Genomic DNA, 15,391 nt, shown 5'->3' on the forward strand with positions numbered 1-15,391 from the left:
GTGCCCAAATGAGAAAAACTAATAATTTTGCATTACTATTCTGAAGTGCGTCATGTCCGCCGGTGTATTGAGAGAAAAAAACCCACACAACCAAAACAAACTCCACATAGATAAATGTCAGAGGCTGGATTTAAACCCCCAACCTCAGAACTGTGGAGCAGATATGCTTTCACCACTTGTCCACAATGATGAATCATCCATCCATCCATTTTCTTCACCTCTTATCCTCACAAGAGTCGCAGGGAGTGCTAGAGCCTATCCCAGCAGGGTACGCCATTAACTGGTTGCCACCCAATCGCAGGGCGCATTGAGACAGACAACAGTCGTACTCACAATCACACCTAGGGGCAATTTAGAGTGTCCAATTAATGTTTTGGAATGTGGGAGGAAACCAGAGTACCTGGAGGAAACCCACGCAGGCACGGGGAGAACATGCAAATTCCACACATGCCGGTCCGGGATTGAACCCGGGACCTCAGCACTGTGAGGCCAACGCTTTACCAGCTGCTCCACCGTGCTGCCCAAAACCTGCCATATAAAATGTCAAAAATCGTTCATATGGGCTTTAATACAGAATTATTTCCATTCTCAATGTCCTCTAAAGACCGCTGGACTGAGCAGTTAAATGAAAAAACGAATGAGAAACATTTTAGAAGACACACGAGCTTCAATGCGTGTTGCGAGATTAACGAGTCTAACGCGCCAGCATGTGTGTGTTTGCGGGTTCGGGACCTGATTACGGACGCCGAGCACCTGCGCGTCCTCAGCACGAACCATACAAAAGAGGCTGCGAGGCCTCAGGAAGGCAGTCAGCCCCCTTCTTCACTTCAGAGTTGGTTGGGTATGCTGGGTTCTGAGTGCCAGTCTCTGCAAGTGGTTCTGGTCCTTTGACTTTTCCTGGATGATGTGGCTGTACTCAAACTGCAAGATGTCAACTTCAGTGCATTTGTAAGTATCTGGTTTTTGTCGCTGCTATTCAACTGACTTTTCTTGTAATGTGTGTTTTGTTCTCAAAGACTGATATGGAGCCTGCTGGCTGTGATGATTGGCTTGAGTCAAGCAAAGCCCAATACTAAGAGCCACACAGAGCCAAGTAAGTCATTTCATCTTTTTGGTTTTTAAATTTCCATTTTTGTCCCCACTTTAGTCTCAATTCTGTCTTTTGCCACAGGTGGTTTAAAGGCTGACTGTGTTGGTAACTTGATGAGGCTCTCCCTGGACAAAGCCCTGGCTGTAGGGAACCAACTAGAAGTGCAGGCTATCAGTGAGTACAGCATTTACATCTTTTTTTTTTATGCCTTTTTTATTTTTTTTTTTTTTTTAAATGTCTTCTGCCCCTATCTCAGATGGCACCCGACACATTGTGCTAACACCCGCCTTGGCTGCTCAGTGTGGCTACAGCATGGAGTCTGACCCATGGGGTAACACCAGAATCTATACATCACTGATGGGCTGCTACGTGGACAACAAAGTACGTTTCAGGGGAGGGGACCACTCTTTACTATGTAGTGACTAGTTTCAGTGTAGTCATCTTTTCGCCTGAAGTTAGCTGGGATAGGCTACAGGACTCCTGTGACTCAAAGCAAAGTCATTTCTTGGGTTGCAATTACGTGATAAATCGCCATTTCTACGGAGAAGCTAGGTGTCGCAGATGACCTCACCCCGGCAACATCCACTGACCCATGTGGATGTTTTACGCTGACTTAATTCACTTGTGTACAGAAGATCAGACTCTGAAGCTATCGCTCGGTATACTCTCCACAACGATGTACTTCCAAAGGATCTGAAAGACTTCCCTGAAGTAGAGTATCTGGACCCTAGCTGTAAAACATGATTACAAAATGATCAGAACAGACTTTCAAATAACAATTTGCCTTGTGTACTCAAGCTTCGTTCAGATCTCCATCGTGTGTGTATATATGCAAGCTTTTTTTTTTTTTTTTTTTTTTTTTTTTTTTTTTTTTTCCCCCCCCAATAATTCCATTGTCTTTGGGACACGGGAAAAATCACTTCCCAATGTCTGTTTCTGCAATTTCCATAGACTTGTCAAAAATCTAGAATGCTGACTGCTTGTCTGCAACAATGGCGGTCAAGTACCGGGATGCCACATGCAACCCAGCCATGGCACCACTCTGGCTGGGTTAATCTGGACAGTTTAAGTGAATTTATAAATTAAAGGGTTGAAACTTTTCTCCCCAAAATGGCCAATATTTAACAGGGTTAAAATTTTAAAGCTTGTACATTTATATATATTACTGGGGGATTAGATCCTATAATGTAGCTAGCTAAATCTAATTTTCAAACTTTTGTCCTTTAAATGCTAATATTGACATGACTTTGGGATTCTAACGGGTAGTCTCATATGTACTTGTAGAAAGATGCATCCTTTGATATTGCCCTCAAACTGCGAATGTACAGTAGACCAGCAGATGTGGTCTCCCATAATGTGATGAAGACTTGCAGCTATACCCGTTGGGCCACCAGAGAGATTCTTTGTGACAGAAACTACATGGAAGTAAGTGGTTTGACCACTTCAGCAATTTTATAGACTACTGTAGCTAACAGTAAATGCATTTTCCTGTAGGTGTCAAACTACATGCCCGCGCCTGTTCCTGATACAAAGGATGAGTACATGAATGCTGTCCCCAATGTATGTGGAAAGCGACGTCTTAATTGGTTGTGCCCTTCCCATTGCAGTTACTGTAACGCTAATCCCTTCATTTAGGAATCTGGTGCAGAACAAGGTATCTGGAAGCTGACTTTCTACACACCCAAGGCAGTCGTGATGATGAAGGATGAGGCCGAAGAAGCTGGCTACAAAGCAATGACCACTGCTACCCGTCTGGTGATGCGAAGCCCATATGATACAGCCGAGACTTACTCTGAGGATGTAAGCGACACGAAGTTTGTTTGTACCACCAACAGTAGCGTAACTGAAATTCTCTTTAGGTTGCTGGAGTCCCAATGGAACTTTTCAAGGTTAGCGTCTACCATAAGAAGCCTGAAGGTTTGACTGTAATGAACATGGTGGCTGCTTGCCCCACAGGTGAGTTTCTTTTATTCATTAAATGAAAACATTAGCACAGTTTAATCTTAATTTATTCTTCATACAGGTGGCGTCCTCTTCACTGATGACATGATCTCATGGCATGTCCCCCGCCGTGTGACTCCCCTTCTGGATGGAAGTGTAAAGATCCTCGAGATGCAAATGGGCATCAATGGGCAGCGTCTGGATCGACGTCAAATGGCCGCACGTGGTTACACTCTGTCCGCTACAGACTTCCACCTCATTATTGAGATCCCCGTGGGTTCTCCTGATGGCTACAACAAGGTTTGGCACACCCCTACATCTGTGTATGATGCCTATGTCCAGCTACATTAATTAAAAGTATGCATAATTTCAGAGCCATGCCCCAGATTACCAGTACCACATCACCTACACAGTGGAGCCCATGCTTGAAGTCCTGTGGCGGTGTGAGAGAAGTCATGAAGATACCAGATATAAAATTCTGTTCCCCATCACCACACCTCTTATGCCAAGGCCACCTCAAGCTGTTGACTGTAAATCAACATTTCTATACACTAGCATCCAGATTAGAGATTTTTAAACTTCAGGGTTGCGAAGATCACTTATAAATGACTACTTTTTCTTTAGTTACCAATGCTGAGGAGAGGTTGTTCAGCATCCATGTGGGCACCTTCGTTGAGGATGTAGAACTGAAAAATATCACCTTCTCTACTGGCACATACACTTCAGAAGAGTGTGGAATCAAAGGCTTTGTTGTACAAGAGCACAGGCATCCTGGTGGCACAAAGAGCTTCTCTCTGAAAGTTCCCTTTGCCGCCACTGAAGTCCTCAAACATGTATGTAAACTGAGAAGGGATTGTAGAACATTGACAAAGTGCAAATGAGGCTGATTTTTCTCCATCCCTCTGCAGAATCCTGAGCCCTTGGTTACAACCTACACCCTTGCTCTGGTCTTTGGTTTCTTGATCTATCCTGAAGCAAGTCCTTTTGCTCACCCAGTAGAACTTGTGGCATCTCTGCAGGATGTTGGTAAGGAATGTTTCCTGTTTGAACGCCCTTGTGTTGAATATATATATATATATATGGTAATTCTATATCTTCTCCCTTTTAAGTTCTTCCCACCCTCCAAGGAACCTGTGATCACCATCAGTTCTACGTTGAAGTAACACTTGGAAATCAAGGCAAAAACTTCCAGACTCTGGTTGGATACCAGCCACTAACACCTGAGGTGGCTCAAGCCTTCCGACTGCACGAGAATGAGACCCATCTCACGCTTGTTGTTCCCTTTACTGCCAAAGAGACCACATTTGAGGTATGCTTAACTTTAGGATAAGTTGCCTTTTCATATATCACATGTAATTCTGTTTTTCCACAGCTTATAACATCAGACTCGGTCAGAGCTAGACTGGACATGCTGCTTTGGGAGCCAAATAACAACTGGATGCTTGCTGATCTCTATCTGACCTGCAATTTCCCCTTGCAGACCACTGGTATGGAAAATAAATCTAGTTTCATGAGGCTGAGTCCATACCATTTTTGCATGGATTTTTAAGTCAAACTTCAACTTCCTCAGTGTGCTACCCCAATGGAACCATGACTGCTCTGGCTGTCAAGGTAGAATCAGTTCCCAACCTCATCCCCAGCTGGCTCACTTTGAAGGACAAGTCCTGCAAACCAACCTACAGTGACGACCGCTTCGCTTATTTTGCCTTCGCTGTTGCCACCTGTGGAACCACAAGAACTGTAAGTTTAACCTTGTACATAAACTTTGCTGGTGTGCTAATACTTTGTTCTCTCCAGTTCTTTGAAAACTACATGCTCTACCAAAATGAGATTGGCCTCTACTACAAAGGAAATTCCTACACTTCACCCAACGATCCAGAGTATAGGTAAACCTTAAACACTGAGCACCTCTTTAAGAACCACTAATGCACTGTTACCGCATCTGCATTCTTCACTCCTCCTGTAGGCAAACTGTGTCCTGCTACTACATGGTCAATGACACTCAAACAGTTACATTTGGCTACAAATCCCGCAGTACTTACCCCTCAGCAGAGATTGGACAGGGACAACTTGATGTGCAAATAAGGCTAGCTCATGGTAAGAACGCTCACCAAAAATCTTCGAGACCTACAGCTAATGCTCTCACTTTCCTCAGATTCTTCCTATTACCACTTCTACCAACCTGAAGATTACCCAGTAATGAAATACCTCAGAGAGCCCCTCTACTTTGAGGTGGAGCTGACCCATTCTAACGATCCTTCCCTGGAACTCATTTTGGAAAGCTGCTGGGCCACAGCTAATGAAGATGGAAATTCTCTGCCCAGTTGGGATGTCATTGTGAACACGTGAGGATTTTCTTTAGTACTTCATGATCGCTTCGCCCCCACACAAACTAATGCTTTTATCAATCGACAGGTGTGAGAACAAAGACGACAGCTATGTTACACTCTTCCACCCTGTTACGGCTGACTCCAGAGTCCAAATCCCATCCCACTTCAAGCGCTTTTCTCTCAAGATGTTCACCTTTACCAAAGATGACAAGGTTCTTAAAGATGAGGTACAAATTAATTCCATCTTCTAAAATGAAATCTATCCTTTACAGAATACTAAAGTTTTGCTTTTTAGATCTACATCCACTGTAATGCCATGATCTGTGACACAAATGGTGACTCGCAAGGCATCTGCCGAGGACAGTGCCCACGTCGCAGTTCTGGCATTTCTGGATTTCATGGAATCAAAGGAGTAAAGAGAAGTGAGCCCTAAACTATTTGGCTTTTTCTTAAATACATAAGCAACATTGTTGACAAGCATTTTATTTCTCAGCAAAGAGAAGCCCAGACTCGACCCAGCAAAGGAAGATCTCATCTGGACCAATTTCCCTCTTTAACTCTGAATAAAGATTCTTAAAATAAATCTTGCTACATCTCATTATTCAGACTTGACTACTGTAATTGAAAGATGCTGGTACAAAACTCCAATGTACTTAGAGTAGCACTGTTAAAGTCTCATTTAGAATAGTTAACATAATTCTATAGTCCTAAAATGGTATTTAGGTAATTAAACATTAAAATTGTTTAAAAAAAAAAAATTACTAAAACCATTAAATTTACCTGAGTATTGCAACACTTGTCTTGACCAGGAATTTTTTTTTTTTTTTTTTTAAACTCAAGCTTGTAAGTCAAAACAATGATTAAATTTTAGACTTGTACTTTCATCATTAGTCTTGTGTAGTTTTAGGGGGGGAAAACTGCCCAAGACTTGAGGTAAGTGCTCGTCAGCAGTCACTATGGAGTGAAAGAGCCAGAAACTTTAGTTGTGCAGTTCTATGCCTGACCAATCTGACATTGGCCTCTAGATTATCTACATTATGCTGTTTTTGTGAATGTTCTAAGAACCAAGTTTAAAACTTCTGCTCTCTAACTGAACATTTTTGGGGGTTGACAGTGCAATCAGACCACTTAACCTGATCACACAAGGGGAGAAAATTTGCTGGTGCATGGCTAGGCACGATACCTCAACATTTCTGCCTGCCCCCTTAAATATTTGATCCAAGAACTGGCCCTGGACAGATGCTAGTTTTGTCCTCAAGACTTGTCTCAGGCTAAAACTGAGTCAAGACTATACAAATCATGACAAGGTTGGACAGTTAGTGTTCTCTTTAATTGAAAGTTTTTGAATTGCATTTCACAGCTGAAAACTGAAAATTTCAAAGCACAGCATGCAAAAATTTTTTTCAATGTAATTCTTAGAAAATACATGCATGTATTTAAATGTGTAAAGCAAGTTTACAATAGTGAAAAAACTGAGTATGATGCTGTTAAAGCTAACTTGAAATTGTAATTAAAACATCTTTCACAAATACCTAAATTTGTCATTTAATTATGGAAAATTCCCCCAGGAAGAAAGTGATTTTTTAAAATATAGAATCCACACAAAAAAAGGTGTGCGCTTACTAGTCACAATGTGTGGGGTTCTCGGGATGACCGACACCGCACAGTGTGTCCCCACCAACAATCGTGACCCAAAAGGTTGTATAAACTAGTGTTGAGCAAAATCAGTGTTGAGAAGGTCATGTTCCAGAACTGTTGGGGTCTTTGTACATTGAACTCTGTAATAGTGGGGGAAAAAATGGAATTATTTGAACTAGTGATGTGACATACTTCAAAAGAAGCTATTTGTGGACTAAAATGTGATTACATAAAAATGATCACATACAATACCCATGACGATGAAGATGGAAGAAACCACTGGGTGACTTCCAAACTGTGATTTAAGAAAAAAATGGGAAATGTTCAATCCTTTCACAAGTTTTCAGAAAAGAACAGTGTAACATAACTCATTTTAGAGTGAGTAGCCCCTCAAGAAATGTATATTTACACTTTATGTATTGAGGCGGCAAGGTGGAGCAGCTGGAAAGTGTTGGCCTCACAGTTCTGAGGACCCAGGTTGAACTCCGCCTCTCCCTGCATGGATTTTGCATGTTCTCCCCGTGCCTGAGTGGGTTTTCTCCGGGGACTCCGGTTTCCTCCCACATCCCCAAAACATGCATTAATCGGACACTCTAAATTGCCCCGAGGTGTGATTGTGAGTTCGGGTGTTTGTCTCGATGTGCCCTACGATTGGCTGGCAACCAGTTCAGGTTGTCCCCCACCTCCTGTCCGATGACAGCTGAGATTGGCTATGGTGCTCCCGCAACCCTCGTGAGGTTTGGAAAATGGAAGGATGGATACATGCATTGTCTTTTCCTGAAAATGTTATATAGAATTGAATACTGACTCAGGAAAGGTGTCAGTTCTGGTCAGTGCAGCTTTTGACATGGTAGATCATAATACAGTGCTGAACAGGGTGGAAATGTGAGTAGAATTAAATGTCGAAGACCTTAAATGGTTCAAATCCTACATGGAGATTTTTTTTTAACCACTGGAAATGTTCAGTCTCATGGGGTCCCTCAAGTGTCAGTTCTTAGACCCCACCGGTTCAGCCAGTATGTTACACTCAGGTCAAAATTTACAGGATTCTGAGTATCATAACTATGCAGGTTATACTATGCAATTATATTTAGCAGTATCTCCAGATGACTAAAGTTCAATTGAGGTGTTGTAACACTGTCTAAAGCAGATAACTTGAGGCTGAATTTTCAACTATACCACAAAAAAAAGTTTTTGGCAATAAAGGAAAAAGGATTATAGTAAGTAAATACCTGGACTCTATCTTTAAAAACCAAAGCAAGTCCAAAACCTTGGTATTTGGATAGATTCTGACCTGTCAAACTCAAGACTTTTACCAAAGAACATCAGTAGAATGAAGACTTGCATGTGTCAAGCAGACTGGGAGAAGTTCATCCATGCTTTTAGCTCAAGTCCAAGACTTGACTATTGTAAATGGTCTTCTGGCTGGACCCCCCCCCCCCCCCCAAAAAAAAAAAAAAAAAAAAATTCAATTCTAAAGTCTTTACACAGCCTTCCAGTCAGCTTTACAATAAATTTCATAGGGCTGCTGCTTATTCATCAGTAAATGGTTTAAGTGCTAAAGGCATGAAAAATGTTAATTGAATATAAACTCAGGAGGGTTTTGAGTTCAAACTTGTCAAAAAGTGGAGCACAGCAGTTATTTCCCACAAATGGAATAAGTTGCCATGTGAATGTTTAAGTCCATGTACTATTAAACGGTTTGAGCCTTTCCTCTTTTAAAAGGCAATTTCTGTCACTGTATGCAAATTTATACGTAGTTTTGAATGTTAAGAGATTACCCTTGTTTTGAAGTGTATAAAAAGGCACATCAAGTTACTGCAGAGTATGAAATGCACAATATGAATTCGCTTTGCAGCCAACACTTCAACCTTTCAAAGGCCAACTCTTTACAGATTAAATCCTACAAGTATGTTAATGAAATTGAATAAAAACTTGCTTCTCTGGTCATTTGCACACTAGATTTAATTTTACTACTCAGCCATTATGACTTTTGTACAAAGACTTAATGTCCCCAGTACATGCTTGACAGATTAAAGTCATTTTGCACAGCTTGCCCAATAAGTACACCACTGTAATTTCCCATTTAAAAGTATTTTATTGCAATAGAGAGATGCATCCAGAAGACACTTGTATCAGGTCTTGGTCATGCGAAGTGGCTCTCTTTTGAACTAGAACAGAAGAGGAAAAGGCATTTCAAAAATCTGTTGTATTAAAAATGACAAATATATCCCCCACCTTTAATCTTGTTGTCCTGGCCGTAACACCACCTCTTCTTGCACGCTTCACTTAGGCGATTTCTCGAGTCACAGATCTCCACATCACAGTGGACATAAAGCTGCAAAAACAAAGGTTGCTAAGTCGTTTTGAATATGAGCAATGCTTGGAAAAAATTAAATACCTGCTCGTTCAAGTTGTTCTGGTCTTCAGCAAAGGCAAACATGCGGACCTCAAAGCGCTTTACGTGGGATGGGTACTCCACTCTGTCGTTTTCCCACACAGGATGGAAAACTACCTGGGATGGGTCGACTGGGTTTGGACAGCTGTCAAGCATGAGAAACATTAATAAAACTCACTCAAAATACCAGTTTATACATTTCATTTTTACCCATTTATGATTAGATTCCATCTGGGCTTGGATTTTCTGTCCTTGTCAACCGTGGCCCAGCAGGTCTCCAGCTCCAGTGACACCTTCGGATTGCTCGAACTCATGAGCGCCACCTCAAAATACAACGGCTGTTGCAGGTACTTTGAGATTGGGTAGTCTGGGGAACTGTAAAACTCACTGTAGGAGTCATCTAAAAAAAAATGTGGAGTGGGAGAAACCATTGAGACTATCAGCTTATTACATGGTATGAGAGCTTTGACACGTTGTAGTTGTGTGGTTAAAGCATTCGAAACGTGATGACCGATTTTGTCAGCTCCAAACAAAACACTAAGTCTAGTGATCAGCGAGTCTCCATACATCCTCCCCCCTACATTAAACTGGAATTTGATTGCAGGCATTTCAAATTCTGTACAACTAGTTCCAGTTCATGTTTACATTCCACTTGCGCTACGGACCAAAGGGCGCAGTGACACGGAAACAAGTCAGAGGGACATGTTCAGGATTGTTTGGCCTTGGCAGGGGTCTGTTATTCCAATTTCTTGCATGCAGACCATTTAGAGGAAGCCATTCAATAGCTCAGTACCATTCACTTGCCAAATAGTCATCTTATTTGAACACTATCAAATTTTAGTCTTTTGCTAAAGCTCGTCACGTACCCACAGCCAGCCTCAGTACCACTTGCAGCTCGCCTCTCCCATTTTCAGCATACGGGTCATTCCTGCGAGGTCTGGTGCGGAAAGCCACGGAGTGACTTGCGTTGACGTCATAGTAACATGCAATGCTTAAGCTTGAGAAAGGAGGGGAATAAAATAAAAAATAAATTGCCTGACAACTGCTTAACCATGAAATGAGCTTCAGCTTTTTATATCTACAATGACTATAAGTGCTTTTATCACTTGTTTTTTGGCACGCTACAACATGTGCACTACACAAGGTTAGAGTGAAGGTTCTCATAAGTTATTTTAGTGTGCTTGAGGATTTAAGTAAAGGACACTCAAATGTTATGCAACTCACGTATAATGAGGTTCATCATTTGATCTGTTCCTTTTAGGCCGTACGAGGGTCTCCGGCAGAGAGATTTCATTCTCATAAAGCATTGCATTAGATAAGAACTTAAAAAAAAAAGGGATAGAGAACAAAAGTCAGGCTCAGATTGATTGTTTTGTACTCAGGTTGTTACCTTCCGGGTGGTACCGCAGGTGTTTCCTGTGAAGACGAAGTAGGCGTAGCGCTCGTTGCTGTAGGCCGGCCCACACTTGGGGTCGAGTAGGGTCAGCTGACTGGGGTTCAGGCTGGGGACTGATGCCAGTTTGACGGCGACTGCTGTAATTGTTCCGTTCGGTAAACATACTGGGGGGGGTTAAAAAAAAAAAAAAAAAAAATTAAAATAAAAAGCATACCAAACATTTGTCCCCTTTTGATTAAAGACTGGTCATCCCCATAAGCCCATTCCATTTAGTTTTAATTTGTCAACACTTCTCCAAAACCTGGTCACTTTAATTGCTTTCCTGTCAAGATGCAACCACAGCAAAAACTGTTGAAAGGTGTATGAATTTCTCCATTTAACAGGAGATTTCAGAATTTAGACAAACCTGTGAGTTTTACGTTGAAGAGACACGTCAGAGTGAAGGCATTGAGATCGAGGTTGGTTTCGGGATTAATCAGTGCTACATCAAGTGTGCTCCGGATAGACGGCCCCTCGATAGCCTGGAATGGGGGAGAACATTTGCCAAGTTTATTAAAGAACCGTGCTTATTCAAGACAAGCCACTTTCAAATAGTGGTGAAATGAACTTAGCATTCCATGATTAAAAAAATATATAAAAAATAAAAGCGCAGCAATTTTAAACAGTGTCCCATTGCTTTAGGTTGCCTGCGCACCTCATAGACGACATCAGGGGACGAAAACGGCACCACTATGCTGAAGTGCGTTTGGTTGCTGTTGAAGCCGTACTCCTGAGCCAGACTCTCAGTCAAAGTGCGCTCCCCTAGATTAGTTTGGAAGTTGTGGCCTTCTGTTCCGTATTGCACGAGAATGTAGAAGTTCTCCGTGTCGCAGCCGCCGGTAGCTAAAGGTAGGAGTGGAGATGCAGGCGGGCTGGGAACTGAAGAAAAAAAATAAATACACTAAAATGGATACGTGCAAGCATCCAAATTACATTTGGAATAAAGGACAAGCTAGTAGTAATGTTTCGCCAACAGTAAAGTACAAATCCTGTAGGTCTTGCCATTTTCACCCAACAGATATTAATTAACACTTGCCACGCATTCCATTCCCTAATCTGGCCTTCAGATGAGCAGTGTGACAAAATGGCAGCAACTTGGGCAGGACCGCCAGGCCGAAAATCAGGTGCAGTGAGTAAACCGTAGATCCTGCTTCTTTCTGCAAGGAGAAATTTTACAGTGTTTGAAAGTATTTTGACAGTGTATAAGCGCAGAATGAGAGAGAGGCTGACCGTCTGTTTCACGACCCGGTCCGCGAAGGACACTTGGAGAGAGATGAACTTTAAGCCGCTGGTCTGTGAACGGCGCTCCTCCACGTTGAAGCCGCGCTCGTTGCAGTCATGGACTGACAGGAGCTCGTCGTCGAAGGTTACGTTGAGCAGAACCACATCTGATGCTAATGGGCCAAGAGTCACTTTGAACACCTTCTCCTCAGGGACAGTGTCTGTTGGGGGGGGAGAAGTACATCTACAAGACTATCCTGATGTACGGGGGGGTGTTAAGAGGGCCGTTTCCTCCCAGAAGTGCTTGGAATAAATAGAATTGATCATGTTCAATAGTTAAGATCACAAATGTGCTGTCACATCTGTCGAGCCAAGGAAAAGTTTGAAAATTTAAAAAAAGTGATTGATTTTTCCTGTATACAAAGTGTATGATTCGTATAGTTAATCAAGCCATCACAACACAATTCATGAGATATACCATCTTTCAGTTTTAACGCTTGAGGTTCTGGTGGAGTCATGATGGGGAAGAGCACTTTGTATCTTGTGTCCTCGCGGGTGGCTTCTTCAACCCACAGCAACTCGAGCATGGGCTCAATCACGTAAGAGACTGAATATTGATTATTCTGGATGAAACTCTAGAAAAATTAAATAAAAGTTAGCAACAACAAAGGTTCAAATGGTTTTCCGTGCGTCAGACCATGAAGAAGCCGCCTGGCGCGCCAATGGGAATTTGGACCACGACGTAGATGTCGTCGACTGTCAGGTTGTAATGTCGCGCCGACAACTCGGCGGCATCCAGCCTCCTTCCGTCCACGCCGAAGTGCACCTCCAGAAGACGAACCTTTTCAGAGGAAATGAGCGGGTCGATGCGCATGGGCAGGAACCAGCTGATCATGTTCTCTGTGAAGTAAACACTCCCTAAAACAGAGGGACAACAGCACCAAAAGTGCCCATTTTAAGTGGGTGGACCCCTTGTTTGAGATTCCAAATACAACTCAAAGTTATGCTTTTTTTTTTTAAACTTTCCATCATTGCAGCTCATTCATTACCTTCTTGGAGAGGACAAGCAGCTGCTGCAGGGATCTGTCTTTTGAACCACCTCTTTTCAAGGATGGCAGAGGCTTGCAGCACAGACATGGGGACTCCTGCTACCTGCAGATTTTAAAAGACACATTACAAGGACCATAATTAAGTCAAAGTTCAACATTTCAATTTCTGGAGTTTCCTGCTGTCACCTAAGAAAAGCTACCTATGCATAGTTCTATACTAGTCCTTTGTAACAAAAGACAAACACATGTGACCTGAGATTTGAACCCAGACCACTTAACTGAGGTGCAACAAAACAAAAGCTAGCAAGTGTGAAAAGTAGGTTTAGTATACACAGTTGTCTCCATTTTTTTTTTTAAATGTTAAAAAAAAAAAAAAAAAAAAAAAAAAAAAAAAAAAAAAAAAAAAAACACACAACTATGGCTTCCAAATGAGCTAAAAGACCAAAATTCATAACTGGACAACTTATCCCCATCAGAGTTTCTCACAAACTGCTGATTACTGACACTGTAGCTCAGTGGCCATTTAGAACATTCAGTTTGAAGGCTCGCAAGAAAAAAAAAAAAAAAAAAAAGAACTATTGATTAAATCAGTGTGTCCTAATCTGAAAAGCGCACCCTCAAGCCAAGCATTTCCAATTGTGGTTTGTACATTTACTTTAGGGCTGCCAAGATTAATTTACCAAGTCAACATTTGTTCACCCTCCCAGAAAAACCACTTGACCGGGTATGTGCTCAAAATTTTAGAAGCCCTAACTGACTTTAAATGTTTAGAAATGTTAGCCACACTACTTGCCCATCACAGATGTCTAGTTTGAGTTTTTCCTTTAATGAATTGCACCCCAGCGCAAAAAAAAAAAAAAAAAAAAAAAAAAAAAAAAATCCCAGTCAACTCACGTGCTGTTTGTATGTCTCAGGCGCAGACTTGCAACTTCTCAGGATGAACCTGGTGGCGGTGTTGGCGACGCCGTAGCCGGCTTTGTGGGCCTCTTGCAGAGTCATCCTTTTCTCTTCAGGTGTGAAGAACACCAGCGATGTGATTTTGAAGCCTAAGTCAATCAGTTTTTTCTGAAAAAAAAAAAAAAAAAAAAAAAAAAGTGTTTTTGGGGCAGCGGGGGAAGGTTCATGTGACCGTGGATCGTGCTAACCTCCTTGGGAACAGCATGGAGTGGAAGGGCGTAATCATCTGGAAGGGCCCTTTTCATGGACACCTAGAAAATGAGGTCACTGTGTAAGCGGGCGTCCATCTCTACTTTTGACCTCCGCAGCGACAACTAAATGTGACAGACAACGCTCATCCCTTGTGGGGGTCACGGCGCATTCACTTACCTCCATATAGTTGCGGTCACAGACAATCTCTCTGGAGGCCCGTGCCCTGTAGTGGCAGGTTTCGGTGAGCTGGTACACCTCATCTTGAGGCATCGTCTTAGAATGGAGCCTGAGATTTAACACCGTTCTGTAGCCATCCCCCTAGAAGAAAATTCAATTAGAACCCTATATTGATACACAACTTGAAATTTGCATTATGTTTACCAAGTTTTGAGCAAAACAATTGTGAAGGGAGACGTAGATCATGACTGTTCCTTGCTTGTGTGTCATACTGAATCCGCATCGCTTTGCCAAACTTTGCGTCAGCTTAACAGCAGAGTTAGCTAAAACGGAAAAATATATAGGAGTAAAGAATTATTACTACAATGTGAGAAAAGAATGCCACTTGCCCCCCCCCCCAAATTAAATACAACTACAAGCTGAAAAAAAAAATATCTACCTTAAACCTAAACTTCCCCCCACAAATTTAAAGACATAGTTTTTGGAACTTACCAACAACAACAGAAACTTCCAGAGATTGCCCAGGAGGCGGACGAACATCTACACGCATTATATTTCCAAGGCATTTTGTGTGAATATCTATCATAAATGACATCATAGTAAAGAGTTCTGTTAAACAGGGAAGAAGGTATCAAAATAGAATTATATGTAAAAATCATAAAATTGACCTACATGGGGCAGGGGTGTTTTGACCCTCTATACTTCCAAGAAAAGAAAGGAGAAAAAGCCACCTAGAAAGAAAAAGAAAGAAAGACTTACTCTTAAACTAAGAAGACAAAACATGTACAAGATTGAAGACAAGGGACCACTACAAACCCAAATCCAAACACTGCAGCCATGGCACAGACAGGGGTGGGGAGAGTGGATGACCACTGAGTGCCTGTCCCTGCAGCTTTTTAAACACCTTTGTGGTGACCCCCCCCAAGCAAGGCTTTCAGACACAGACAGGAAGTAGCTGCTGCA

At 42.1% G+C, this 15,391-nt stretch overlaps 2 protein-coding genes across 2 annotated transcripts; one reads left to right on the plus strand and one right to left on the minus strand.

Annotated features, from left to right (window-relative positions):
• Positions 1-789: 789 nt before the first annotated feature.
• Positions 790-5,944, plus strand: zpax1 (zona pellucida protein AX 1). Its single transcript, XM_061812895.1, has 21 exons — positions 790-948; positions 1,017-1,093; positions 1,172-1,264; positions 1,347-1,471; positions 2,375-2,515; positions 2,585-2,650; positions 2,726-2,890; positions 2,950-3,046; positions 3,114-3,331; positions 3,405-3,561; positions 3,656-3,864; positions 3,940-4,057; positions 4,141-4,340; positions 4,404-4,518; positions 4,602-4,771; positions 4,829-4,917; positions 4,998-5,128; positions 5,187-5,376; positions 5,447-5,588; positions 5,657-5,783; positions 5,855-5,944. Exons 1-21 carry the CDS (start codon positions 902-904, stop codon positions 5,926-5,928), a joined length of 2,751 nt encoding a protein of 916 aa, XP_061668879.1. The 5' UTR covers positions 790-901; the 3' UTR covers positions 5,929-5,944.
• Positions 5,945-9,077: 3,133 nt separating this feature from the next.
• LOC133496695 (uncharacterized) lies at positions 9,078-15,388 on the minus strand. The gene is made up of 21 exons (XM_061812560.1): positions 15,245-15,388; positions 15,101-15,159; positions 14,921-15,007; positions 14,633-14,751; positions 14,429-14,569; positions 14,248-14,310; positions 13,997-14,167; positions 13,103-13,205; positions 12,751-12,971; positions 12,532-12,688; positions 12,063-12,274; positions 11,869-11,989; positions 11,488-11,711; positions 11,200-11,314; positions 10,788-10,957; positions 10,622-10,719; positions 10,264-10,394; positions 9,608-9,797; positions 9,401-9,542; positions 9,238-9,337; positions 9,078-9,170 (listed from the first exon to the last, which is right to left on the minus strand). The coding sequence occupies exons 1-21, from the start codon at positions 15,265-15,267 to the stop codon at positions 9,097-9,099; spliced, it is 2,721 nt and encodes a 906-aa protein (XP_061668544.1). The 5' UTR covers positions 15,268-15,388; the 3' UTR covers positions 9,078-9,096.
• Positions 15,389-15,391: the final 3 nt, after the last annotated feature.

The sequence above is a fragment of the Syngnathoides biaculeatus genome, chromosome 23 (genome assembly GCF_019802595.1).
Source record: "Syngnathoides biaculeatus isolate LvHL_M chromosome 23, ASM1980259v1, whole genome shotgun sequence".
Taxonomy (NCBI): Eukaryota; Metazoa; Chordata; class Actinopteri; order Syngnathiformes; family Syngnathidae; genus Syngnathoides; species Syngnathoides biaculeatus.

Bases quoted from the DNA above. Each gene is read 5' to 3' on its own strand.
- zpax1 (XM_061812895.1), top strand. From the start codon at position 902: ATGATGTGGCTGTACTCAAACTGCAAGATGTCAACTTCAGTGCATTT. The intron at 1,094-1,171 runs GTAAGTCATTTC...CTTTTGCCACAG, and splicing joins TAAGAGCCACACAGAGCCAA to GTGGTTTAAAGGCTGACTGT. The intron at 2,651-2,725 runs GTATGTGGAAAG...CCCTTCATTTAG, and splicing joins ACATGAATGCTGTCCCCAAT to GAATCTGGTGCAGAACAAGG.
- LOC133496695 (XM_061812560.1), bottom strand. From the start codon at position 15,267: ATGGCTGCAGTGTTTGGATTTGG. The intron at 14,752-14,920 runs GTAAGTTCCAAA...TTTCCGTTTTAG, and splicing joins GGAAGTTTCTGTTGTTGTTG to CTAACTCTGCTGTTAAGCTG. The intron at 10,720-10,787 runs GTAACAACCTGA...TTTTTTTTTAAG, and splicing joins CCTGCGGTACCACCCGGAAG to TTCTTATCTAATGCAATGCT.